Below are 27,594 nucleotides of genomic sequence, written 5' to 3'. Positions count from 1 at the left end.
CCCATTGATGTCTATGGGACTCGAACGTTCTAAATCAAAAGTGCTCATTTTAAAGGCTAATTTGCATGGTATTGTCCTAAAAAGGGATTGGTAACACGGGTCCTGCCCCAGGGGACATGTATCAATGCAAAAAAAAGTTTTAAAAACTGACATTTTTTTGGGAGCAGTGATTTTAATGATGCTTAAAGTAAAAAAAAAGTGAAATATTCCTTTAAATATCGTACCTGGGGGGTGTCTATAGTATGCCTGTAAATTGGCGCGTGTTTCCCGTGCTTAGAACAGTCCCTGCACAAAATGAAATTTTTAAAGGAATAAAAGTCATTTAAAACTGCATGCAGCTTTAATGTAATGTCGGGTCATGGCAATATGCATGAAAATCAGTGAGACAAACGGCATAGGTACCCCGCAGTCCATTACCAGGCCCTTTGGGTCTTGTATGGATCTTAAGGGGAACCCCGCACCCAAATTAAAAAAGGAAAGGTGTGGGGCCCCCAGGCCCTATATACTCTGAACAGCAGTATACAGGCGGTGCAAACAAGACAGGGACTGTAGGTTTGTTGTTAAGTAGCATCTGTTTGTAATTTTGAACTGGTACATTCTTAACGTGTTTAGCTCCAGCCAAAAAATCTATTTTAAGCTTTTTGGAAAACATAGGGAAGGGTTATCACCCCTGTGACATTTGTTTTGCTGTCGGTGCTCCACTTCAGAAGATTTCACCTCACTTTTTGTCCCAATGAGAAATGTTTTTTTAAAATTTGGGGTTTTTAGTGATACAAGGATTGGTGATAAAACATCAGTGGAAAGGAGAAAAGTTTTTCCCATATTAACTCTTACAGGAGAGAATTTCCCTTCCTAGGGGTAGATTTAATTTCACTTCCTGTGTTCTCCTTCCGTTTGCAAGTAGGAGTCGTTAGTAAGTTGGATGTTTGAAAGTAGGGGCCTGCCCTATAAACTCAGCAGAAATTGTGGCCTTAGGTGTTGTTGTGGCCACAACACTGTAAGCCCTCACAGGGCCCTGCTGTGAAATATTAGATCAAGAATTGTAATTACATGCTCCTGTTGAACAGGGCCAGAAAAATTGGGCCTTTGGTGATGGTGGTGGTGGTGCTGGTGCCACAACACTGTAAGTCCTCACAGTTACTCTTGGTGGGCGCTGGCACGGGCCCTGCTGTCAAATATTATATCAAGAATTGTAATTACATGCCCCTGTTGAACAGCGCCAGAAAAATTGTGCCTTTGGTGGTGGTGGTGGTGGTGCTGGTGCCACAACACTGTAAGTCCTCACAATTACTCTTGGTGGTCACAGAAACGTGCCCTGCTGTGAAATATTAGATCAAGAATTCTAATTACATGTCCCTGTTGAACAGGGGCTGAAAAATTGGGCCTTAGGCACTGGTGCTGGTGCCACAACACTGCAACCCCTCACAGATACTCTAGTTGGAGCACAGGAACTAGCCCTGCTGCAAAGAATTGCATCAAAAATTGTAATTACACGCCCCTGTTAAAGAGGGGCTGATAAATTGGGCCTTAGGCACTGGTGCTGGTGCCACAACACTGCAACCCCTCACAGATACTCTAGTTGGAGCGCAGGAGCTAGCCCTGCTGCAAAGAATTGCATCAAAAACTGTAATTACACACCCCTGTTAAACAGGGGCTGAAAAATTGGGCCTTAGGCACTGGTGCTGGTGCCACAACACTGCAACCCCTCTAGATACTCTAGTTGGAGCGTAGGAACTAGTCCTGCTGCAAAGAATTACATCAAAAATTGTAATTACACGCCCCTGTCAAACAGGGGCTGAAAAATTGGGCCTTAGGCGCCCAGAACCAAAAATGTTCTTAAAAGCTATCAGCATGATCATTCAGGAGGAAGAGGATAATTACTCAGCATAACAGGATAGTCACTCAGCATCAGCATAGGCAGTCTTTGAAGGGATCCGACATTTCAAAAAAAAAATATTTGGTTACATCAGCATCAGGTGCTTGGTAGCTGGAGGTGATCCAAGACTGATTCATTTTTATGAAGGTCAATCGATCAACCGAGTTGGTGGACAGAGGCACCCTGTGATCGGTTACAAAGCCTCCAGCAGCACTGAATGTACATTCTGAAAGAACGCTGGATGCAAGACAGGCCAGTAGCTCAATTGCATACTGTGCAAGCTCTGGCCAGTGATCCATCCACAAGACCCAGTAACCCAGAGGATTTTCGGTGGGAAAGGTATCCAAGTCAGATCTTGCCCCTAGGTATTCCTGCACCATGTAAAACAGACGCTGGCAATGGTTGCTGGAACCGATCATACCTTGGAGCTGTGGACTAAAAAATTGTCTGAACGCATTGGTCAGATGGCCACCTTCTCCACCGCTCCTTCTTTGACTGACCGAAGCCTCAGCAACACGCTGTCCAGAAACAGGAGTTTGTAAGCTCCCAGTCTCTGGGAACGCGTTGTGCAGGCCTTTCTGCAAGGCCTCCTGAAGATGTTTCATCCTCTGTTCCCTCTGCAACGGCAAGATAAGGTCCACAAACCTTACCCTTGTAACGTGGATCAAGGAGAGTTGCCAGCCAGTATTGTTCCTTCTCCTTGATACCACGAATACGAGGATCCTTCCGCATGCTTTGCAAGATCAGGGAGGCCATGCAGCGTACGTTTGCTGAGGCATTCGGTCTGGAGTCCTCTGGGTCACTAAGGATGACATGATCTGCAGCCACCTCCTCAAAGCCACGTGCAAGTCCATGTGTTTCTTGGGACTATAACTGATACCTTAAAGACTGCTGCTGATGCTGAGTGCCAGGCTCCACCTCCATACTGACACAATCCTCCTCCTCCTCCTTGTCCTCATCCTGTGTGATTTGTGGGCACGCAGGAACACTGTCTGGATAAAGGGGGCCTTGAGAGCTAAGGAAGTCCTCCTCTTCCTGCCTCTGTTCTGCCTCAAGTGCCCTGTCCATTATTCCACGCAGCGTGTGCTCCAACAGGTGGACAAGGGGGACAGTGTCACTGATGCATGCACTGTCACTGCTCACCATCCTCGTGGCCTCCTCAAATGGTGACAGGACAGTGCATGCATCCCTGATCATGGCCCACTGGTGTGGGGAAAAAAACAAGCTCCCTGACTCTGTCCTGGTGCCATAGTCGCACAGGTACTCATTGATGGCCCTCTGCTGTGTGTGCAGCCGCTGCAGCATGGGCATTGAGTTCCACCTGGTGGGCATGTCACAGATTAGGCGGTTCTTGGGCAGGTTAAATTCCTTTTGGAGGTCTGCTAGCCGAGCACTGGCATTATATGACCGGCGGAAATGCACAGAGACTTTCCTGGCCTGTCTCAGGACATCCTGTAAGCCCAGGTACCTGCCCAATAACCGCTGTACCACCAAGTTAAGGACATGAGCCAATGGGTCATTTGTCCCTGTCGGAGGGCGGACAGGAGGTTGGTGCCATTGTCGCAAGCCATCATTCCTGCCTCAAGTTGGCATGGCGTCAACCACCTCTGAACCTGCCCCTGCAGAGCTGACAGAACCTCTGCCCCAGTGTGGCTCCTGTCCCCCAAGCACACCAGCTCAAGCACCGCATGGCATCTTTTGGCCTGCGTACTTGCGTAGCCCCTTGAACGCCTACATAGCACCGCTGGTTCCGAGGACAAAGGACAGAAGGAGGCCATGGAGGAAGAAGAAGAGGAGGGGGTGGAGGAGAGAGGTGTGTCACAATCATTAGTAGTGGCATTTTGGAGGTGTGGTGGCGGAACAACCTCCAACACTACTGCACCTTGTCCTGCATCCTTCCCAGCTGCCAGCAGAGTCACCCAATGCACCATGAAACTTAGGTAACGTCCCTGTCCATGCCTGCTGGACCATGAGTCAGCGGTGATATGCACCTTACCGCTGACCGCCCTGTCCAGCGAGGCCAAGACATTGCCTTCCACATGCCGGTAGAGAGCCGGAATCGCCTTCCGTGAGAAAAAGTGGCGTTTGGGTACCTGCCACTGAGGAACCGCACATTCCACAAACTCACGGAAGGGGGCAGAGTCTACCAACTGAAAAGGTAGCAGTTGAAGTGCTAGCAATTTTGCCAAGCTAGCATTCAATCGCTGGGCATGTGAATGGCTGGGAGCGAACTTCTTTCTGTGGTGCAGCAGCTGGGGCAGGGAAATTTGCCTGGTACAATCTGACATCGGTGTACTGAGAGCAGATTGCCCACAAGTACTTGTCTGTGACACACCTAATTCTACACCTTCATTCCTCTCAGTGCAGGTCTCAGAGAAGACTGAAGGTATAGTGGGGTTGGAGATCTCAGCTGATGAGGAGCAAGTAGAGGTCCTCTTTGTTTTTTGGTGTGGGTCTTTTAGGTACGCTTGCCAATGAACTGCATGGCAGGTCAACATATGTCTGGTCAAGCATGTGTTGCCCAAGCAGGAGATGTTTTGGCCACGCGAGATACGCTTGAGACATATGTTGCAAATAGCAGCAGTGCGATCTGATGTACTCGTCTCAAAAAAGGCCCACACCAAAGAACTTTTGGAATAACGTGATAATAATGTAGCTGCCTGCGGTAGTGATAGGATCAGGAAAACACCACCAACCTTCTACAGGTAGCTTTAGCTGAACACTGTGCAGAGGTCGCACTACACTAACTTGTAGCTTTAGTTGAATTCTGTGCAGAGGTCGCTTTGCACTAACTTGTAGCTTTAGCTGAACACTGTGCAGAGGTCGTACTACACTAAATTGTAGCTTTAGCTGAACACTGTTCAGAGGTTGCACTACACTAAATTGTAGCTTTAGCTGAACACTGTGCAGAGGTCGCACTACACTAACGTGTAAATAATGTAGCTGCCTGCGGTAGTGATAGGATCAGGAAAACACCACCAACCTTCTACAGGTAGCTTTAGCTGAACACTGTGCAGAGGTCGCACTACACTAACCTGTAGCTTTAGTTGAATTCTGTGCAGAGGTCGCTTTGCACTAACTTGTAGCTTTAGCTGAACACTGGGCAGAGATCTCACTACACTAACTGTAAATACTGTAGCTGCCTGACTGGTACTAATAGGATCAGAAGAACACCAGAACACCAGCAATTTTCTTCAGGTAGCTGTAAATACTGTAACAACACCTGCCTGCCTGTCAGTAGGAAGATAATAACAGGAATGGGTCTAGCTAAACTGAATACAGTATATATATATATATATATATATATATATACACACAACACCTGGGATGCATACATATATACACAATACACTGTAAGTGCAGCTAAATGGCTGACTGTCCTGCCTAATCTATCTAACTTAAATCAAATGACACTGTCTCTTAATGCCGGAACACACTACACAGGGCCGACGTGCAGGCGGCCTTATATAGTGTGGGGCGTGTACTAAACCCCCTAAACCCCTGAGCCATAATTGGCCAAAGCCACCCTGGCTTTGGCCAATTACAGCTCTCTCTACAGATGGCGCTGTGATTGGCCAAGCATGCGGATCATAGTGCATGCTTGCCCAATCATCAGCCAGCAATGCACTGCGATGCCGCAGTGAATTATGGGCCATGACGCGCCACTCGAATTTGGCACGAACTGCCCATATCGTTTGCGATTTGGCGAACGATCGAACAGAGGATGTTCGAGTTGAACATGGGTTCAACTCGAACATGAAGCTCATCCCTAGTGCTGAATCATGCACTACACTGCCCCTTGCAGCTGGAATGGACCGCTGCAACACTGTAAACTGTTTACTGTGCTGCAGCTGTCCATTTATAGTGAAGAGGCCCTAATTCGTTAGGATCCTTTCATGATATCTACTTTCCTGGGCTCCCCTGAGCACTTAAACCTCAGCACTTAGATGTATAGCCCCAATAGGATTTGCAAGTGTTTCTCCATCATGGACTTACTGTGAAGAGTGAGAGATTCTGGTTATCTGTGTTGAGTGGAATTAAGAGAGATAGAAAAAGTGATTCTGTTGTCACCCCTTGTTAATGATGTGAACCTCCCCCCACTAATCATGAGGTTTAAAGTGACTGATTTTAAAATTATAGTATAGCACCCTCCTAGAATAGGTTGCTAGAGAGGTTCACATGAACTTAGTTCTTTAGCTTCTTTGTAATCATTGGAACTATGTGTGATAATTTGTGCCTGGTCTGGGTCCCCAGTAGGTAGATGAGGAATGCATAAATAGCCTGGTTCCTGGAGCAGCAGGGTTCTTGTCCAGAGGGAGAAGACCCTAGCCTGAACGGCTACTACCCTTCTGGGCAGTGTAGCTGAAGTTACAGCTGTTTGGCTCCTGTTGTTTTGTTCAGAAAGTAGAGCTGGGACCTCATTGGAACTATGTGTGATAATTTGTGCCTGGTCTGGGTCCCCAGTAGGTAGATGAGGAATGCATAAATAGCCTGGTTCCTGGAGCAGCAGGGTTCTTGTCCAGAGGGAGAAGACCCTAGCCTGAACGGCTACTACCCTTCTGGGCAGTGTAGCTGAAGTTACAGCAACAGAACAACAGGAGCCAAAATCAAGGGATTTTACTGAGGATCTGGTCTGGGAATTTTTTGGAGACATGTCTGGCAGATATTGAATGGAGGCATCCAAGTATCAGGGGACATTGTGAGTACAGGCCTGATTGTAGGATCCTAGCAGCTGTCCTCATGTTGCTATTCTTTTGAGTATTTGCTCCAGTGCTGTTGGTTTGGGCCCTTTCCCTTTTCCTTAGGGTCCCAAAGTTGTTTGTTCCCCTGGTGTCTGCTAAGGGGGAATTTTCCTAAGGAAGACAAGCAAATCAAAGAGTATGCTCTCTGATCTTTGCAGATTTTTATTGTGGAGTATCTCCCAGCTTCTTGCACCCCAATTAAGTTCAACTTGCATGGAAAGACACCCTAAGTCTGGTTACTCATTTGTGAGACTGTCTGTGTTGCTGTTTGCCTGGCTGCTTTGTACACCAAATGGGAAGAGAACTAGGCACAAACTGGTGGAACTGTCAAGGGGCCTGCACTACAATTGTGAAGGAACATTTTAGTAAAACAAAAAGTTGTGTAAGTATAGCCAAAACATTTTATTTATAGTTTTAGAAACTACAGAAAAGAAACAGTACAGAAAGATTAAAGTATAACTAAGGCCCCTTTAAGACAGGTGAACTCCCCCAGTGGATCCTGTACGCTGATGACAGGTCTGTGTCCACTCTGCTTATGCAGAATGGACATGTACACAGCCCATTTTCCTCTGGGATGTCGGATGGAAACGGACCGCCTGTCTGTTTCCATCCAACCGTCATCTGATCCACCAGACGGATGGAGGACAGATCCCCCAGCTGTCTGTTTTTAGCGGATAGGATCAGATGTCGATGTGTTCCATTGACATCTGCTGCTCCATAGAGGGCAATGGATGGTCTGATTTGTATGAAAGGGGCCTAAGGGCAAAAAGTTGTTTTTAAATTTTGTATAGAGTGTAGAGGGATTAGAAAATGTTTCAGGTTTTTATTGCTGTCTATGTACCCAATAGGGAGATTAACCTCCTCTATTTTTCCTGTTTGCCATTATCACTGAAAGTGAAAGTAAAAGGTAAATCCAAAATCTTGGGTTATCCCCAAAACAGGAATAGAGGGTAAATATTTCAATGGTGATACTAGCTCCACTGACCCTGATGACAACCAGCAATTTCCTCCCTTTGGAGGGATTTCCTCTTACTTCCTGTTTTGACTGTGGGACAGGAAGTGAAGGGAAATATCTGCAATGGGACACAGATCACAAAAAAACTGTCAGGAGTGATAACCATCTCTTATTCTATCCCCCCCAAAAAAAGATTTGCCTTTAGTTCTACTAACCCTTCTCAGGTTATTTTTGCTGTCTGTGTAGTGTTGGGGAGTTTTTCCTTGACTTCCTGTTCCAGAGACGCAACAGAAAATTGGAGGGAATCTCCCAAAGTGAGGGAAATTCCTTTCTTCCTTTTGGGCAATTTACCCTCACCTATTTTTCTGCCTCAGTGATAATCACCAGCACAAATAGAGTTGTGAATCTTCCTAACAGAGACAGAGACAACAATAAAAAACTTGATGGACCCTGCCCTACTTTATCCAAAAGTAAAAAAAAAGGTTTACCTTTACATATACTTTCATTGCAGTTATATGTGGACATCACAATCACTCCTTACAACAGAACCTGTCTAAAGGTAATAAAACTACTTCAATGAGTAGAGGGTTTAAAAAGCAGTAGAGAGGTTTAGAATTAAGAGTTGGTCAGGAGCAGAGAGGAAGCAGCAAGTCCCAGAGGTTCGGAGATGCAGTCGATCTGGAAGCCCTTGTACTGGGCATCATTATGTGGCATGTGGCCCTGAAATTTGAGAGAGCTGTCGGGAACAATGCTAGATGAGGGGCATCTAAAATAAGAAACACCCTCCGCTATAATGTGACCACTACTTAAAGAAGGTTTTCTCCCTTCTATATAGCCACCCCTATCCCCCACCTCCCCCTTTCCATGTAGTTAGGTGCCTAACTAAGTAACAGGAGCAATTTAGGACAATGTGTTGCAGGTGTTCTGTATGCTCTCACTGAACTATCATGCTGGTTAAGTTAATACTGTCTGCCAGGACAAGCAGGAGGAGCTCAAGAGACCTTAGTGTAGGCTGCACTGAACTATGGGAGATGCAGTTTGGAGAAAGGATCCTGCTATGGCAGTGAATGGAGTAATGTACTACAATGTCCAGGAATAGAGTACAGGAATGTCCCAGGCTTTAGAGGAGAGCACTTCTTGTTGGAAGGGACTGCTGAGCGCACATCTCAGCTGCTGTATGTGTACTCATTACATGTAGCCTGAGGCATGGAGTCACCCCGAGTGCAGAGCCAAAAGGATTGTTGACAGCCTATCATCCAGATCAGAGTTTGCTGTGTGTATGGGACTGGTGAGCAGCCACTTACTCAGCACTGAGTAAGAAAGGAACTGACCATTCATCTAGTAGCCTTAAATCACCACATGCAGAGTTTAAAAGGGTGGTACAGATGTGAGATGTGCACCAGACTTGGCCCCACTGCATAGCCAGCTTAAGATTGCAAGCCAGGTGAAATATATTTACCAACTACTCCACAGGGACCCTCAACTGAGCTACTAATAGTCAACAGTACCTCTCCTGGTTTATATATATACATAGCAATATAGGTGGTGTTGTTGGTGGGTAGGGTTTATTGGTCTGTTCACTTTCATGTTGTAATGTCTTAAGAAAGGTGGACTGAGCTTCTTTGAAACATTGACAAAAAAAATGCTGCCGCTTTGATGTACCTTCTCTGCACGACCCATGAGTGCCTCTATACTAGTTTTGGATTTACATAGCAAAATATATATATATATATAGAACACTCTGAGATGTTTACTGACTATTTACTGTAAAGGAATTACTGTGCCATTATTCATCACTGTTGATACTGTTCAATGCTGATAGAGATGAGCCAAACACCCCCCGGTTCAGTTCGCACCAGAACCTGCAAACGGACCGAAAATTTGCACGAACGTTAGAACCCCATTGACGTCTATGGGACTCAAACGTTCGAAATCAAAAGTGCTCATTTTCAAGGCTAATTTGCATGGTATTGTCCTAAAAAGGGTTTGGGGACCCGGGTCCTGCCCCAGGGGACATGTATCAATGCAAAAAAAACTTTTAAAAACGGATGTTTTTTCGGGAGCAGTGATTTTAATGATGCTTAAAGTAAAAAAAAAAAAGTGAAATATTCCTTTAAATATCGTACCTGGGGGTGTCTATAGTATGCTTGTAAAGTGGCGCGTGTTTCCCGTGTTTAGAACAGTACCTGCACAAAATGTAATTTTTAAAGGAAAAAATATCATTTAAAACTGCTTGCGGGTTTAATGTAATGTCTGGTCCAGGCAATATGGATGAAAATCAGTGAGACAAACGGCATGGGTACCCCCCAGTCCATTACCAGGCCCTTTGGGTCTTGTATGGATATTAAGGGGAACCCCGCACCCAAATTAAAATAAGGAAAGGTGTGGGGCCACCAGGCCCTATATACTCTGAACAGCAGTATACAGGCGGTGCAAACAAGACAGGGACTGTAGGTTTGTTGTTAAGTAGAATCTGTTTGTAATTTTGAACGGGTACATTTTTAACGTGTTTAGCTCCAGCCAAAAAATCTATTTTAAGCTTTTTGGAAAACATAGGGAAGGCTTATCACCCCTGTGACATTTGTTTTGCTGTCTGTCCTCCTCTTCAGAAGATTTCACCTCACTTTTTGTCCGAATGACAAATGTTTTTTGAAAATTTGGGGTTTTTTGTGGAACAAGGATTGGAAAGCATCAGTGGAAAGGAGAAATGTTTTTCCCATATTAACTCTTACAGGAGAGAATTTCCCTTCCTGGGGTAGATTTCATCTCACTTCCTGTTGTCTCCTTCCGTTTGCAAGTAGGAGTCATTTGTAAGTTAGTTGTTTGAAAGTAGGGGCCTGCCCTATATACTCAGCAGAAATTTGGACCTTAGGTGTTGTTGTGGCCACAACACTGTAAGCCCTCACAGGGCCCTGCTGTGAAATATTAGATCAAGAATTGTAATTACATGCCCCTGTTCAACAGGGGCAGAAAAATTGGGCCTTTGGTGGTGGTGGTGGTGCTGGTGCCACAACACTGTAAGTCCTCACTCGCTCTTGGTGGGCGCAGAAATTGGCCCTGCTGTGAAATATTAGATCAAGAATTGTAATTACATGTCCCTGTTGAACAAGGGCAGAAAAATTGGGCCTTTGGTGGTGGTGATGGTGGTGCTGGTGCCACAACACTGTAAGTCCTCACTCGCTCTTGGTGGGTGCAGAAACGGGCCCTGCTGTGAAATATTAGATCAAGAATTGTAATTACATGCCCCTGTTGAACAAGGGTAGAAAAATTGGGCCTTAGGCACTGGTGCTGGTGCCACAACACTGCAACCCCTCACAGACACCCTAGTTGGAACACAGGAACGAGCCCTGCTGCAAAGTATTGCATCAAAAATTGTAATTACACACCCCTGTTAAACAGGGGCTGAAAAATTGGGCCTTAGGCACTGGTGGTGGCGCCCAGAACCAAAAATGTTCTTACAAGCTATCAGTGTGATCATTGAGGAGGAAGAGGATAATTACTCAGGGGTAGTCACTCAGCATCAGCATAGGCAGTCTTTGAAGGGATCTGAGATTTCAAAAAAATTATTCGGTTACATCAGCATCAGGTGCTTGGTAGCTGGTGGTGATCCAAGACTGATTCATTTTTATGAAGGTCAGTCGTTCGACCGAGTCGATGGACAGACCCACCCTGTGATCGGTTACAAAGCCTCCAGCAGCACTGAATGTGCGTTCCGAAAGAATGCTGGATGCAGGACAGGCCAGTAGCTCAATTGCATACTGTGCAAGCTCTGGCCAGTGATCCATCCTCAAGACCCAGTAACTCAGAGGATTTTCGGTGGGAAAGGTGTCCAAGTCAGATCTTGCCCCTAGGTATTCCTGCACCATGTAAAACAGACGCTGCCGATGGTTGCTGGAACCGATCATACCTTGGGGCTGCGGACTAAAAAATTGTCTGAACGCATCGGTCAGATGGCCACCTTCTCCACCGCTCCTTCTTTGACTGACCGAAGCCTCAGCAACACGTTGTCCAGAAACAGGAGTTTGTAACCTCCCAGTCTCTGGGAACGCATTGCACAGACCTTTCTGCAAGGCCTCCCGAAGATGTTTCATCCTCTGCTCCCTCTGCGATGGCAAGATAAGGTCCGCAACCTTACCCTTGTAACGTGGATCAAGGAGGATTGCCAGCCAGTATTGGTCCTTCTCCTTGATACCACAAATACGAGGATCCTTACGCAGGCTTTGCAGGATCAGGGAGGCCATGCAGCGTAGGTTTGCTGAGGCATTCGGTCCGGAGTCCTCTGGGTCAGTAAGGATGACATGGTCCGCAGCCACCTCCTCCCAGCCACGTACAAGTCCATGTGTTTCTTGGGACTGATCCCTTAAAGACTGCTGCTGATGCTGAGTGCCAGGCTCCACCTCCATACTGACACAATCTTCCTCCTCCTCCTCCTTGTCCTCTTCCTGTGTGATCGGCGGGCACGCAGGAACACTGTCTGGATAAAGGGGGCCTTGAGAGCTAAGGAAGTCGTCCTCTTCCTGCCTCTGTTCTGCCTCAAGTGCCCTGTCCATTATTCCACACAGCGTGTGCTCCAACAGGTGGACAAGGGGGACAGTGTCACTGATGCATGCACTGTCACTGCTCACCATCCTCGTGGCCTCCTCAAATGGTGACAGGACAGTGCATGCATCCCTGATCATGGCCCACTGGCGTGGGGAAAAAAAACAAGCTCCCCTGACCCTGTCCTGGTGCTATAGTTACACAGGTACTCATTGATGGCCCTCTGCTGCGTGTGCAGCCGCTGCAGCATGGCCAACGTTGAGTTCCACCTGGTGGGCATGTCACAGATTAGGCGGTTCTTGGGCAGGTTAAACTCCTTTTGGAGGTCCGCCAGCTGTGCACTGGCATTATATGACCGGCGGAAATGCACACAGACTTTCCTGGCCTGCCTCAGGACATCCTGTAAGCCCAGGTACCTGCCCAAGAACCGCTGCACCACGAAGTTAAGGACGTGAGCCAAACAGGGCACATGGGTCATTTGTCCCTGTCGGAGGGCAGAGAGGAGATTGGTGCCATTGTCGCAAACCACCATTCCTGCCTTAAGTTGGCGTGGCGTCAACCACCTCTGAACCTGCCCCTGCAGAGCTGACAGAACCTCTGCCCCAGTGTGGCTCCTGTCCCCCAAGCACACCAGCTCAAGCACCGCATGGCATCTTTTGGCCTGCGTACTTGCGTAGCCCCTTGAACGGCTACGGAGCACCGCTTGTTCCGAGGACAAAGCACAGGAAGAGGCCATGGAGGAAGAAGAAGAGGAGGGGGTGGAGGAGAGAGGTGTGTCACAATCATTAGCATTTTGGAGGCGTGGTGGCGGAACAACCTCCAACACTACTGCACCTTGTCCTGCATCCTTCCCAGCTGCCAGCAGAATCACCCAATGCACCATGAAACTTAGGTAAGGTCCCTGTCCATGCCTGCTGGACCATGAGTCAGCGGTAATATGCACCTTACCGCTGACCGCCCTGTCCAGCGAGGCATGGACATTGCCTTCCACATGCCGGTAGAGAGCCAGAATCACCTTCCGTGAGAAAAAGTGGCGTTTGGGTAGCTGCAACTGAGGAACCGCACATTCCACAAACTCACGGAAGGGGGCAGATTCTACCAACTGAAAAGGCAACAGTTGAAGTGCTAGCAATTTTGCCAAGCTGGGCATGTGGATGGCTGGGAGCAAACTTCTTTCGGCGGTGCAGCAGCTGGGGCAGGGAAATTTGCCTGGTACAATCTGACGTCGGTGTACCAAAAGCAGATTGCCCACAAGTACTTGGCTGTGACACACCTAATTCTACACCTTCATTCCTCTCAGTGCAGGTCTCAGAGGACTGAAGGTATAGTGGGGTTGGAGATCTCAGCTAATGAGGAGCAAGGAGAAGTCCTCTTTGTTCTTTGGTGTGGGTCTTTTAAATATGCTTGCCAACGACCTGCATGGCAGGTCAACATATGTCTGTTCAAGCATGTGGTACCCAAGCGGGAGATGTTTTGACCATGCGAGATACGCATATGTTGCAAATAGCAGCGGTGCAATCTGATGCACTCATCTCAAAAAAGGCCCACACCAAAGAACTTTTTGAATAATGCGCAGAGACTGCAGCGCTCTGCACATGTGGAGCTTTGGGGTGTGATGCAGTCAATGTGCTGCCCTTAGGCTGGCCCCTGGAGGGCATCCTGCCTCGCTGATGATGTGCCACCTCCTCCTCCTCCTCCTCTCTCCTATCAGGCACCCACATTGAGTCAGTGACCTCATCATCCCCTCCCTCCTCATCACTGGAGCAAACCTGGCATTATGCTGCAGCAGGGGGAGCATGACTGCCAGATTGCTGTGCTTCTTGGGCACCCCCTCTGTCTGTGCTCATGTTACTGCCTTCATCGAGCTCAGTATCATCATCAGAGCCTTCCAAACGCTGGGCATCCTCCTGGAGCATGTACCCAACACTGTTGTCAAACAGTTCGAGGGACTCCTCAGGAGGACATGGTGGGGCTAGGGAAGGAGTCACTGATGACATTGAGCCGAGGGAAGAGGCCGCTGCTTTGCCAGACAAAGTACCCTGGGCATTTGTGAGAGAGGATGAGGAGGATGAGGATGGTTTGGTCATCCACTCGACCAAGTCTTCCGCATTTTGCGGCTCAACAGGGCCAGCTGCCGAACAAAAGGCCAAGCGTGTCCCACGGCCACGTGCTGATGAGGATGCACCGTCTCCATGACCAGCACTAGACACAGAGCCTGCTTGCCCTCTCTTATTGGCTTGTGACTGTCTGCCTCTCCTCCTTGGCCTTCCAGACATACTAATGGCCTGTAGCTGCACTAAGCTGGGATATATATATATATATATATATATATATATATATATATATATATATATATATATATATATATATATATATATATATATATATTATATGTACTGATACTGCAGCTAGCAAAATCAACTGCCTGCTTGTAGTATGAGAACACCACCAACCTTCTACAGGTAGCTTTAGCTGAACACTGTGCAGAGCTCGCCAAAAAATAACTTGTAGGTTTAGCTGAACACTGTGAGGAGGACGCACCCCACTAACTTGTAGCTTTAGATGAACACTGTGCAGAGGTCTCACTACACTAACTTTTAGTTTTAGCTGAACACTGTGAGCAGGACGCACCCCACTAAATTGTAGTTTTAGCTGAACACTGTGGGCAGGACGCACCACACTGACTTGTAGTTTTACCTGAACACTGTGAGCAGGACGCACCGCACTAACTTGTAGTTTTAGCTGAACACTGTGAGCAGGACGCACCGCACTAACTTGTAGCTTTAGCTGAACACTGTGAGCAGGACGCACCGCACTAACGTGTAGTTTTAGCTGAACACTGTGAGCAGGACGCACCGCACTAACTTTAGCTTTAGATGAACACTGTGCAGAGGTCTCACTACACTAACTTGTAGTTTTAGCTGAACACTGTGAGGAGGACGCACCACACTAAATTGTAGTTTTAGCTGAACACTGTGAGCAGGACGCACCGCACTAACTTGTAGTTTTAGCTGAACACTGTGAGCAGGACGCTCCGCACTAACTTGTAGTTTTAGCTGAACACTGTGAGCAGGACGCACCGCACTAACTTGTAGTTTTAGCTAAACACTGTGAGGAGGAGACACCCCACTAACTTGTAGTTTTAGCTGAACACTGTGAGCAGGATGCACCCCACTAACTTGTAGTTTTAGCTGAACACTGTGAGCAGGACGCACCCCACTGACTTGTAGTTTTATCTGAACACTGTGAGCAGGACGCACCGCACTAACTTGTAGTTTTAGCTGAACACTGTGAGCAGGAAGCACCGCACTAACTTGTAGCTTTAGATGAACACTGTGCAGAGGTCTCACTACACTAACTTGTAGTTTTAGCTGAACACTGTGAGCAGGACGCACTGCACTAACTTGTAGTTTTAGCTGAACACTGTGAGCAGGACGCACTGCACTAACTTGTAGTTTTAGCTGAACACTGTGAGCAGGACGCACCCCACTAACTTGTAGTTTTAGCTGAACACTGTGAGCAGGACGCACCGCACTAACTTGTAGTTTTAGCTGAATACTGTGAGCAGGATGCACCGCACTAACTTGTAGCTTTAGATAAACACTGTGCAGAGGTCTCACTACACTAACTTGTAGTTTTAGCTGAACACTGTGAGCAGGATGCAACGCACTAACTTGTAGTTTTAGCTGAACACTGTGAGCAGGACGCACTGCACTAACTTGTAGTTTTAGCTGAACACTGTGAGCAGGACGCACCCCACTAACTTGTAGTTTTAGCTGAACACTGTGAGCAGGACTCACCGCACTAACTTGTAGTTTTAGCTGAACACTGTGAGCAGGACGCACCGCACTAACTTGTAGCTTTAGCTGAACACTGTGAGCAGGACGCACCGCACTAACGTGTAGTTTTAGCTGAACACTGTGAGCAGGACGCACCGCACTAACTTTAGCTTTAGATGAACACTGTGCAGAGGTCTCACTACACTAACTTGTAGTTTTAGCTGAACACTGTGAGGAGGACGCACCACACTAACTTGTAGTTTTAGCTGAACACTGTGAGCAGGACGCACCGCACTAACTTGTAGTTTTAGCTGAACACTGTGAGCAGGACGCTCCGCACTAACTTGTAGTTTTAGCTGAACACTGTGAGCAGGACGCACCGCACTAACTTGTAGTTTTAGCTAAACACTGTGAGGAGGAGACACCCCACTAACTTGTAGTTTTAGCTGAACACTGTGAGCAGGACGCACCACACTAACTTTTAGTTTTAGCTGAACACTGTGAGCAGGATGCACCCCACTAACTTTTAGTTTTAGCTGAACACTGTGAGCAGGATGCACCCCACTAACTTGTAGTTTTAGCTGAACACTGTGAGCAGGACGCACCCCACTGACTTGTAGTTTTATCTGAACACTGTGAGCAGGACGCACCGCACTAACTTGTAGTTTTAGCTGAACACTGTGAGCAGGAAGCACCGCACTAACTTGTAGCTTTGGATGAACACTGTGCAGAGGTCTCACTACACTAACTTGTAGTTTTAGCTGAACACTGTGAGCAGGACGCAACGCACTAACTTGTAGTTTTAGCTGAACACTGTGAGCAGGACGCACTGCACTAACTTGTAGTTTTAGCTGAACACTGTGAGCAGGACGCACCTCACTAACTTGTAGTTTTAGCTGAACACAGTGAGCAGGACGCACCCCACTAACTTGTAGTTTTAGCTGAACACTGTGAGCAGGACGCACCCCACTAACTTGTAGTTTTAGCTGAACACTGTGAGCAGGACGCACCGCACTAACTTGTAGTTTTAGCTGAATACTGTGAGCAGGATGCACCGCACTAACTTGTAGCTTTAGATAAACACTGTGCAGAGGTCTCACTACACTAAATTGTAGTTTTAGCTGAACACTGTGAGCAGGACGCACCGCACTAACTTTAGCTTTAGATGAACACTGTGCAGAGGTCTCACTACACTAACTTGTAGTTTTAGCTGAACACTGTGAGCAGGATGCACCCCACTAACTTGTAGTTTTAGCTGAACACAGTGAGCAGGACGCACCGCACTAACTTGTAGTTTTAGCTTAACACTGTGAGCATGACGCACTGCACTAACTTGTAGTTTTAGCTGAACACTGTGAGCAGGATGCACCCCACTAACTTGTAGTTTTAGCTGAACACTGTGAGCAGGACGCACCCCACTGACTTGTAGTTTTAGCTAAACACTGTGAGGAGGACGCACCTTACTAACTTTAGCTTTAGATGAACACTGTGCAGAGGTCTCACTACACTAACTTGTAGTTTTAGCTGAACACTGTGAGCAGGACGCACCTCACTAACTTGTAGTTTTAGCTGAATACTGTGAGCAGGACGCACCGCACTAACTTGTAGTTTTAGCTGAACACTGTGAGCAGGTTGCATCGCACTAACTTGTAGTTTTAGCTGAACACTGTGAGCAGGACGCACTGCACTATCTTGTAGTTTTAGCTGAACACTGTGAGCAGGACGCACCCCACTAACTTGTAGTTTTAGCTGAACACTGTGAGCAGGACGCACCGCACTAACTTGTAGTTTTAGCTGAACACTGTGAGCAGGTTGCACCGCACTAACTTGTAGTTTTAGCTGAACACTGTGAGCAGGACGCACCACACTAACTTGTAGTTTTAGCTGAACACTGTGAGCAGGTTGCACCGCACTAACTTGTAGTTTTAGCTGAACACTGTGAGCAGGACGCTCCCCACTAACTTGTAGTTTTAGCTGAACAATGTGAGCAGGACGCACCGCACTAACTTGTAGTTTTAGCTGAACACTGTGAGCAGGATGCACCCCACTAACTTGTAGTTTTAGCTGAACACTGTGAGCAGGATGCACCGCACTAACTTTAGCTTTAGATGAACACTGTGCAGAGGTCTCACTACACTAACTTGTAGTTTTAGCTGAACACTGTGAGCAGGACGCACCGCACTAACTTGTAGTTTTAGCTGAACACTGTGAGGAGGACACACTACACTAACTTGTAGCTTTAGATGAACACTGTGCAGAGGTCTCACTACACTAACTTGCAGTTTTAGCTGAACACTGTGAGCAGGACGCACTGCACTAACTTGTAGTTTTAGCTGAACACTGTGAGCAGGACGCACCCCACTAACTTGTAGTTTTAGCTGAATACTGTGAGCAGGACGCCCCGCACTAACTTGTAGTTTTAGCTGAACACTGTGAGCAGGTTGCACCGCACTAACTTGTAGTTTTAGCTGAACACTGTGAGCAGGACGCACCACACTAACTTGTAGTTTTAGCTGAACACTGTGAGCAGGACGCACCGCACTAACTTGTAGTTTTAGCTTAACACTGTGAGCAGGACGCACCACACTAACTTGTAGTTTTAGCTGAACACTGTGAGCAGGACGCACCGCACTAACTTGTAGTTTTAGCTGAATACTGTGAGCAGGAATGCCGCACTAACTTGTAGTTTTAGCTGAACACTGTAAGCAGGTTGCACCACACTAACTTGTAGTTTTAGCTGAACACTATGAGCAGGACGCACCGCACTAACTTGTGTTCTTAGCTGAACACTGTGAGCAGGACGCACCCACTAACTTGTAGTTTTAGCTGAACACTGTGAGCAGGACGCACCGCACTAACTTGTAGTTTTAGCTGAACACTGTGAGCAGGACGCACTGCACTAACTTGTAGTTTTAGCTGAACACTGTGAGCAGGGTGCACCACACTAACTTGTAGTTTTAGCTGAACACTGTGAGCAGGAAGCACTGCACTAACTTGTAGCTTTAGATGAACACTGTGCAGAGGTCTCACTACACTAACTTGTAGTTTTAGCTGAACACTGTGAGCAGGAAGCACTGCACTAACTTGTAGCTTTAGATGAACCCTGTGCAGAGGTCTCACTACACTAACTTGTAGCTTTAGCTGAACACTGTGAGGTGGACGCACTCCACTAACTTGTAGTTTTAGCTGAACACTGTGAGCAGGACGCACTACACTAACTTGTAGTTTTAGCTGAACACTGTGAGCAGGACGCACTGCACTAACTGTAAATAGTCTAGCTGCCTGAATGTGGTACTAATAGGATCAAAAGAACACCAGCAATTTTCTTCAGGTAGCTGTAAATACTGTAACAAGACAAGCCTGCCTGTCAGTAAGAAGATAACAGGAACGGATCTACCTAAACTGAATACAGTGTATATATATATATATGCAACACCTGGGATGCATATATATACACAATACACTGTAAGTGCAGCTAACTCACTGATTGTCCTGCCTAATCTAGCTAACTCAAATGAAATGACACTGTCTCTCTGTCTATCTATCTCTCTTTCAACGCCGGAACACACACTACACAGGGCCGCCGTGCAGACGGCCTTATATAGTGCGGGGCGTGTTCTAAACCCCCTGAGCCATAATTGGCCAAAGCCACCCTCTCTTTGGCCAATTACAGCTCTCTCTACTGATGGCGCTGTGATTGGCCAAGCATGCGGGTCATAGTGCATGCTTGGCCAATCATCAGCCAGCAATGCACTGCGATGCCGCAGTGAATTATGGGCCGTGACGCGCCACACGAATTTGGCGCGAACGGCCCATATCGTTCGCAATTAGGTGAACGGGCAAACAAACAATGTTCCAGTTGAACATGGGTTCGTCTTGAACACGAAGCTCATCCCTAATTGCTGATACAGCTCTTTGCTGATCAGTAGAGGCCTGTCCATATGGGGCGCAGAGGCGCCACCCCCCTAATCTATGCACCCGGTCCCTATCTACATGCAAGGTGGGTTTCAATGGGGTTTTTTTTTAGAAGCATGTAATTAGAGGCTCTGATTGGCTTCAAAAAAAGGGTGGGCTCGGGGCGCAGAGCACTGCACCCTGAGCCCACCCAGTTGTGTTACAATAGCAAATTAAAATTCACACCCGACGATCCTATTGGCGGCTGAGGAGGAGAAGGGATTAGATGCAGGGGAAGCCGCCGCGAAGCACTGCGTTAATTTAGCTATCAATTGCTCGGTCATGCAATGCTGTACCCAAATAAAATAGATGTCCTTTTTTCCCACAAATAGAGCTTTCTTTTGGTGGTATTTGATCACCTCTGTGGTTTTTATTTTTTGCGCTACAAACAAAAAAAGACCAACAATTTTGAAAAAAAAAACTTATATTTTTACTTTCTGCTATAAAACAAATCCAATAAAAATATGTAAAAAATCTAATGTATTCATCGATTTAGGCCAATTTGTATTCTGCTACATATTTTTGGTAAAAAAGAATGCCAATTAACGTATATTGATTAGTTTGCGCTAAAGTTATCACATCTACAAACTATGAGATAGATTCAGGGACTTTTTTATATTTTTTACTAGTAATGGCAGCGATCAGAGATTTTTAGTGAGACTGCGACATTGCGGGGGACAAATTGGACACTGGTGCCCCGTACATGCGGTTGGAATTTCCGACAGAAAAATTCTGATGGGAGCTTTTGGTCGGATATGCCGACCATGTGTATGCCTCATCGGACTTTTACTGTCGGAATTTGCGACGGACTTAGATATAGAACATGTTCTAAATTTTTTCGTCGGAAATGCTGACCGAAGTTATCCAGTTGGCAAGTCCGACAATGTGTACGCGGCATTAGTTACACTTTTTGGGGACCAAAAACCGCTGTTCTGTCATGCCACTTAATGATCGCGGACCTGCTGATTTGCTCCCACTGTGTCCAATCACAGCGGGAGTGCATCGCCGGTGGCATGCGTGCGCATGCTAAAGACCAGGAAGTTCGAACAAGTAAGTTTTTCACGCAGCCGACGCAGTATATGGGCGGTGGGCGGTCCAGAAGTCGTTAAAGTATTACGTTTATTAACCATTATTATAGTTTGTTTATTATTAATAGTATTATTTATTAATAATAAATAATAATAAAAACTATAACAATAGTTATAAACTATTAAATTATATGTATTGGAATTTCCTTTCAAATTTGCCTGTTAGTGAACGTAACAAATTCCAATTTTTCGGAATTTTCCAAATTATCGAAATAACGAATATCGCATCTATGTGAATGGAATGGAATGAATTAAAATTTTTCCGAATTTCAGAATTCATTTGAAATAACGAGCATCGATCATAATGAATGATCCGAAAAACAAAAAATAAATAAAAGTAAATGAATAAAATGAAAAAAAATAACACATTTTTCGGCAGTGCACAGATCTAATAATATGTAATTTTCCCTAAACAATTTATAGTTTTGTTTTTCAGTTTGTGTCTATATATACCTCAAATAAGCTGTACACATCCTGATCACCGCGAGAATGTAGACCCCAAAGGGGCATAACTGATTGGTAGAAGGGTTCCATTTCTGGAGAAAAATCATAGTCAAAATACGGACAAGGGCCTTCAGATTCTTTGATGCGATAGTCATATCCTCCATCATCCCAGAATGGAAATAGATTATAAACCTTAACAAAAAATGTATTTAATGGAAAAATAAAAAAAAAATTGCAGTAAAGTCTAGCAAAAAGAAGGTGACAGTTATCAAATTTGAAGATGCAACACTCACTTTGTCTGCAGTCAGCTCCTTGTCTGGTTTCATTAACACCACACTCTGATCCACCACCCTGAGACCACAGAGAGAGCCAGGAGCAGCCTGAACCTGGAGAGACACATCTGATCCCGGGAGGACCTCATCTGGTGAGAAGCTAATTAATACCTGGCAAGGAGATAAAAGGGTAGCACAGAGTATTAAAGTGGTTTTATAGGCTGAATATTTTTTACATTAAGGCATTCTGTGTGTACCCCACTCAGGTTTATCGACACAACCACTGTTTACCATGGTGCACCATGAGTGCCACAGGCCATTGTCTCCCTGGTATGGGCCCCGGTGCATTACTTTGCCCAGGGGCCCCTGATGCTATTAAAGCGGATTTCCAGTCATAAAACAAATTTTACATTATTCAGCTGCATTAAATACAAAGAACAACCTTTGCAAAAAAATGTTTTTACTCACCTTTTCAGGTCTGTTGCTAGGGGGTCCCTCATAATTTGCCTCTTCCTCTCCCTGGAGCCTGACGTAATTTCCCTCAGCGCCTGTGCTCGCTAGTGCTCCTGGGAGATGCTTGTCATCATTTCCCAGGAGTCAGTGGGCAGAGCCCATGGCTTCATTGTTTTTACAACGGGGGCGGGCCCTTCCGACGACACTGCCTGTTGTGATGACAAGGTCAGAAGTGTGCGGCGCTGCACGGTACATACTGTGCATGCGCGAGAATGGGCGGTACATGATGGCCACTCAGCTGCACCAGAGCCCGGAAGATAGTGCTTGTGGGTTTCACATGCCCACAAGATAGATGGAAATTAGCAAGAACAAGGAATAAAACATATCCTGCTCAAAAAAATTGTCAATCGGACAGCGATTAAAAAGATAAGCGTGAATGCTATTAATAAGTTCTTTAAAATTAAGATATTCATCCTAAAATTTTTTTTCTTTTCACAGTTAGAACTCCGCTTTAAGGTGGCACTGCCTGTAGGCGGGGTTTATGCTCCAGATTAATCAATGAAAGAGTGCAAAATGCTAATGTGATGTGCACCAAAGCATGGTCACCAATAGGGATGGGTTTATGTTCCGGTCGAACATGAGTCCAACTCGAACATTGGCTGTTCGCCAGTTCGCTGAACAGCGAACAATTTGGGGTGTTCGCGGCAAATTCGAAAGCCGCGGAACACTCTTTAAAAGTCTATGGGAGAAATCAAAAGTGCTAATTTTAACCACTTGCCGACCGCCCCACGACGATATACGTCGGCAGAATGGCACGGGTAGGCAAAATCACGTACCTGTATGTGATCTGCCTCCCGCGGGCGGGGGGGTCGGATCGGACCCCCCCGGTGCCCGAGGCGGTCGGCTTCTGTCCGGGAGCGATGAGAGGTGAGGGGGAGGCCATCCATTCATGGCCTCCCCTCGCGATCACTCCCAGCCAATGAAATCCTTCCTCTGCTGCTGTATAATAAACTGCAGCAGAGGAAGTGATGTCATCACTCCTTGGCTCTGTATTTTCCGTTCCAGCGCCGAGGAGAGAAGACATCTGAGTGAGTTGCACAACACAACACACACAGTAGAACACACCAAGCATACTGTACACCCCCCATCACCCCCGATCACCTCCTGATCACCCCCCAATCACGCCTCTGTCACACTCACACCAAGCTGTTTTTTTTTCTGATTACTGCATTGGTGTCAGTTTGTGACAGTTAGTGTGGTAGGGCAGTTAGTTTTAGCCCCCTTTAGGTCTAGGGTACCCCCCTAACCTCCCAATAAAGTTTTAACCCCTTGATCACCCCCGTCACCAGTGTCACTAAGCGATTGTTTTTCTGATCGCTGTATTAGTGTCACTGGTGATGCTAGTTAGGAAGGTAAATATATAGGTTCACCGTCAGCGTTTTATAGCGTCAGGGACCCCCATATACTACCTAATAAAGGTTTTAACCTGTTGATTGCCCCCTAGTTAACCCTTTCACCAGTGATCACCGTATAACTGTTACGGATGATGCTGGTTAGTTAGTTTATTTTTTATAGTGTCAGGGCACCCGCCGTTTATTACCTAATAAAGGTTTAGCCTCCTGATCGCCCGGCGGTGATATAACTTAGGTTTTAGGATCAGATAGGGTCTGCGTTGCCCCAGGCAGCGTCAGGTTAGTGCCAGTACCGCTAACACCCACGCACGCAGCATACACCTCCCTTAGTGGTATAGTATCTGAACGGATCAATATCTGATCCAATCAGATCTATACTGGCGTCACCAGCAGTTTAGAGTTCCCAAAAACGCAGTGTTAGCGGGATCAGCCCAGATACCTGCTAGCATCTGCGTTTTGCCCCTCCGCCCGGCCCAGCTCACCCAAGTGCAGTATCGATCGATCACTGTCACTTACAAAACACTAAACGCATAACTGCATTGTTCGAAGAGTCAGGCCTGATGCCTGTGATTGCTTACAGTTTTTTTGGTAGCGTTTTGGTGAACTGGCAAGCACCAGTCCAAGGCAGCGTCAGGTTAGTGCCAGTAGCGATAACACCCACGCACACACCATACACCTCCTTTAGTGGTATAGTATCTGAACGGATCAATATCTGATCCAATCAGATCTATACTAGCGTCCCCAGTAGTTTAGGGTTCCCAAAAATGCAGTGTTAGCGGGATCAGCCCAGATACCTGCTAGCACCTGCAGTTTGCCCCTCCGCCTGGCCCAGCCCAGCCCACCCAAGTGCAGTATCGATCGATCACTGTCACTTACAAAAAAACTAAACACACATAACTGCAGCGTTCGCAGAGTCAGGCCTGATCCCTATCGCTAACAGTTTTTTTGGTAGTGTTTTGGTGAACTGGCAAGCACCAGCAGCCTAGTACACCCCGGTCGTAGTCAAACCAGCACTGCAGTAACACTTGGTGACGTGGCGAGTCCCATAAGTGCAGTTCAAGCTGGTGAGGTGGCAAGCACAAGTAGTGTCCCACTGCCACCAAGAAGAAGACAAACACAGGCCCGTCATGCCCATAGTGCCCTTCCTGCTGCATTCGCCAATCCTAATTGGGAACTAGGGATGAGCCGAACACCCCCTTGTTCGGTTTGCACCAGAACTTGCGAACAGGCAAAAAATTTGCTAGAACACACGAACACCGTTAAAGTCTATGGGGCACATACATGAATAATCAAAAGTGCTAATTTTAAAGGCTTATATGCAAGTTATTGCCATAAAAAAGTGTTTGGGGACCCGGGTCCTGCCCCAGGGGACATGGATCAATGCAAAAAAAGTTTTAAAAATGGCCGTTTTTTCAGGAGCAGTGATTTTAATAATGCTTGAAGTGAAACAATAAAATTGTAATATCCCTTTAAATTTCATACCTGGGGGGTGTCTATAGTATGCCTGTAAAGGGGCGCATTTTTCCCATGTTTAGAACAGTCTGACAGCAAAATGACGTTTCAAAGGAAAAAAAGTCTTTTAAACTACTTGCGGCTATTAATGAATTGCCGGTCCGACAATACACATAAAAGTTCATTGACAAAAACGGCATGGGAATTCCCCACAGGGGAACCCCGAACCAAAATTAAAAAAAAATGACTTGGGGGTCCCCATAAATTCCATACCAGGCCCTTCAGGTCTGGTATGGTTATTAAGGGGAACCCTGGCCAAAATTTTTTTAAAAAATGGCGTGGGGTCCCCTTCAAAATCTATACCAGACCCTTCAGGTCTAGTATGGATTTTAAGGGGAACCCAGCGCCAAATTTTTTTTTAAAAAATGGCGTGGGGTCCTCTTCAAAATCTATGCCAGACCCTCCAGGTCTGGTATGGATTTCAAGGGGAACCCAGGGCCAAAATTAAAAAAAAAACAGCGTGGGGTCCCCCCAAAAAACCATACCAGACCCTTATCCAAGCACGCAACCTGGCAGGCCACAGGAAAAGAGGGGGGGACGAGAGAGCGCCCCCCCCTCCTGAACCGTACCAGGCCACATGCCCTCAACATTGGGATGGTGCTTTGGGGTAGCCCCCCAAAACACCTTGTCCCCATGTTAATGAGGACAAGGGCCTCATCCCCACAACCCTGGCTGGTGGTTGTGGGGGTCTGTGGGCGGGGAGCTTTTCGGAATCTGGAAGCCCCCTTTAACAAGGGGATCCCCAGATCCCGGCCCTCCCCCCTGTCAAAAATGTTAAAAATGACAAGAGACAGTTTTTGACAATTCCTTTATTTAAATGCTTCTTCTTTCTTCTATCTTCCTTCGGTTTCTTCCTCCATCTTCTTCTTCTTCTGGTTCTTCTGGGTCTTCTGGTTCTTCCTCTGGTGTTCTTGTCCGGCATCTCCTCCGTGGTGTCGGCGTCTTCTTCCCTTCTCCTCCTCGGGCCGCTCCGCATCCATGATGGCATGGAGGGAGGCTCCCGCTCTTCTCTTCATCTTCTTCTCTTAAATCTTCTTCTCTTCATCTTCTTTTCGGCCCGCTCCGCATCCATGCTGGCATGGAAGGAGGCTCCCGCTGTGTGACACATCTCCTCTTCTGACGGTTCTTAAATAATGGGGGGCGGGGCCATCCGGTGACCCCGCCCCCTTCTGACTTGACGGGAATTCCCTGTGACATTCCCAGTGACGTCACAGGGAAGTCCCGTTAAGTCACCATGCATCAGAGGGGGTGGGGTCACTGGGTGGCCCCACCCCCCCGTTATTTAAGAACCGTCAGAAGAGAAGAAGCGTCACACAGCTGGAGCCTCCCTCCATGCCAGCATGGATGCGGAGCGGCCCGAAAAGAAGATGAAGAGAAGATTTAAGAGAAGAAGATGAAGAGAAGAAGATGAAGAGAAGAGCGGGAGCCTCCCTCCATGCCATCATGGATGTGGAGCGGCCCGAGGAGAAGAAGGGAAGAAGATGCAGCGGAGGAGATGCCGGATAAGAACACCGGAAGAAGAACCAGAAGACCCAGAAGAACCAGAAGAAGAAGAAGATGGAGGAAGAAACTGAAGGAAGATAGAAGAAAGAAGAAGCATTTAAATAAAGGAATTGTCAAAAACTGTCTCTTGTCATTTTTGACAGTTTTTTAGTGAAATGGTAAAAGTACCCCCTTACCATTTCACACAGGGGGGAGGGCCGGGATCTGGGGGTCCCCTTGTTAATGGGGGCTTCCAGATTCCGATAAGCCCCCCGCCCACAGACCCCCACAACCACCGGCCAGGGTTGTGGGGATGAGGCCCTTGTCCTCATCAACATGGGGACAAGGTGTTTTGGGGGGCTACCCCAAAACACCCTCCCAATGTTGAGGGCATGTGGCCTGGTACGGTTCAGGAGGGGGGGCGCTCTCTCATCCCCCCTCTTTTCCTGTGGCCTGCTAGGTTGCATGCTCGGATAAGGGTCTGGTATGGATTTTTGGGGGGACCCCACGCCTTTTTTTTTTTTAATTTTGGCGTGGGGTTCCCCTTAAAATCCATACCAGACTTGCAGGGCCTGTTATGGAATTTAGGGGGACCCCCACGTCATTTTTTTTTTAAATTTTGGTTCGGGGTTCCCCTGTGGGGAATTTCCATGCCGTTTTTGTCAATGAACTTTTATCTGTATTGTCGGACCGGCAATTCATGAATAGCCGCGAGTAGTTTAAATGCCTTTTTTTCCTTTGAGATGTCCTTTTGCTATCAGACTGTTCTAAACACGGGAAACATGCGCCCCTTTACAGGCATACTATAGACACCCCCCAGGTACTTTTATTGTTTCACTTTAAGCATTATTAAAATCACTGCTCCAGAAAAAACGGCCGTTTTTAAAACTTTTTTTTGCATTGATTCATGTCCCCTGGGGCAGGACCCAGGTCCCCAAACACTTTTTATGACAATAACTTGCATATAAGCCTTTAAAATTAGCACTTTTGATTTCTCCCATAGACTTGTAAAGGGTGTTCCGCGGCATTCGAATTTGCCGCGAACACCCCAAATTGTTCGCTGTTCGGCGAACTTGCGAACAGCCG

The 27,594-nt window shown here is 46.8% G+C and overlaps 1 protein-coding gene across 1 annotated transcript in view; it reads right to left on the bottom strand.

Annotated features, from left to right (window-relative positions):
• Positions 1 to 27,594, bottom strand: part of LOC141105647 (alpha-2-macroglobulin-like) — a 232,651-nt gene that overhangs the window by 112,173 nt on the left and 92,884 nt on the right. Inside the window, exons 15-16 of the mRNA XM_073595623.1 lie at positions 21,671 to 21,820; positions 21,387 to 21,569 (exon numbers count right to left, since the gene is read on the bottom strand). Coding sequence (XP_073451724.1) covers positions 21,387 to 21,569; positions 21,671 to 21,820 — 333 coding nt within the window. The remainder of the gene's footprint in view (positions 1 to 21,386; positions 21,570 to 21,670; positions 21,821 to 27,594) is intronic.

Source organism: Aquarana catesbeiana, linkage group LG08 (genome assembly GCF_042186555.1).
Source record: "Aquarana catesbeiana isolate 2022-GZ linkage group LG08, ASM4218655v1, whole genome shotgun sequence".
In the NCBI taxonomy this organism is placed as follows: domain Eukaryota; kingdom Metazoa; phylum Chordata; class Amphibia; order Anura; family Ranidae; genus Aquarana; species Aquarana catesbeiana.
Note: the sequence above shows the minus strand (reverse complement) of the source record. Positions and strands in the feature narration are given on the sequence as shown.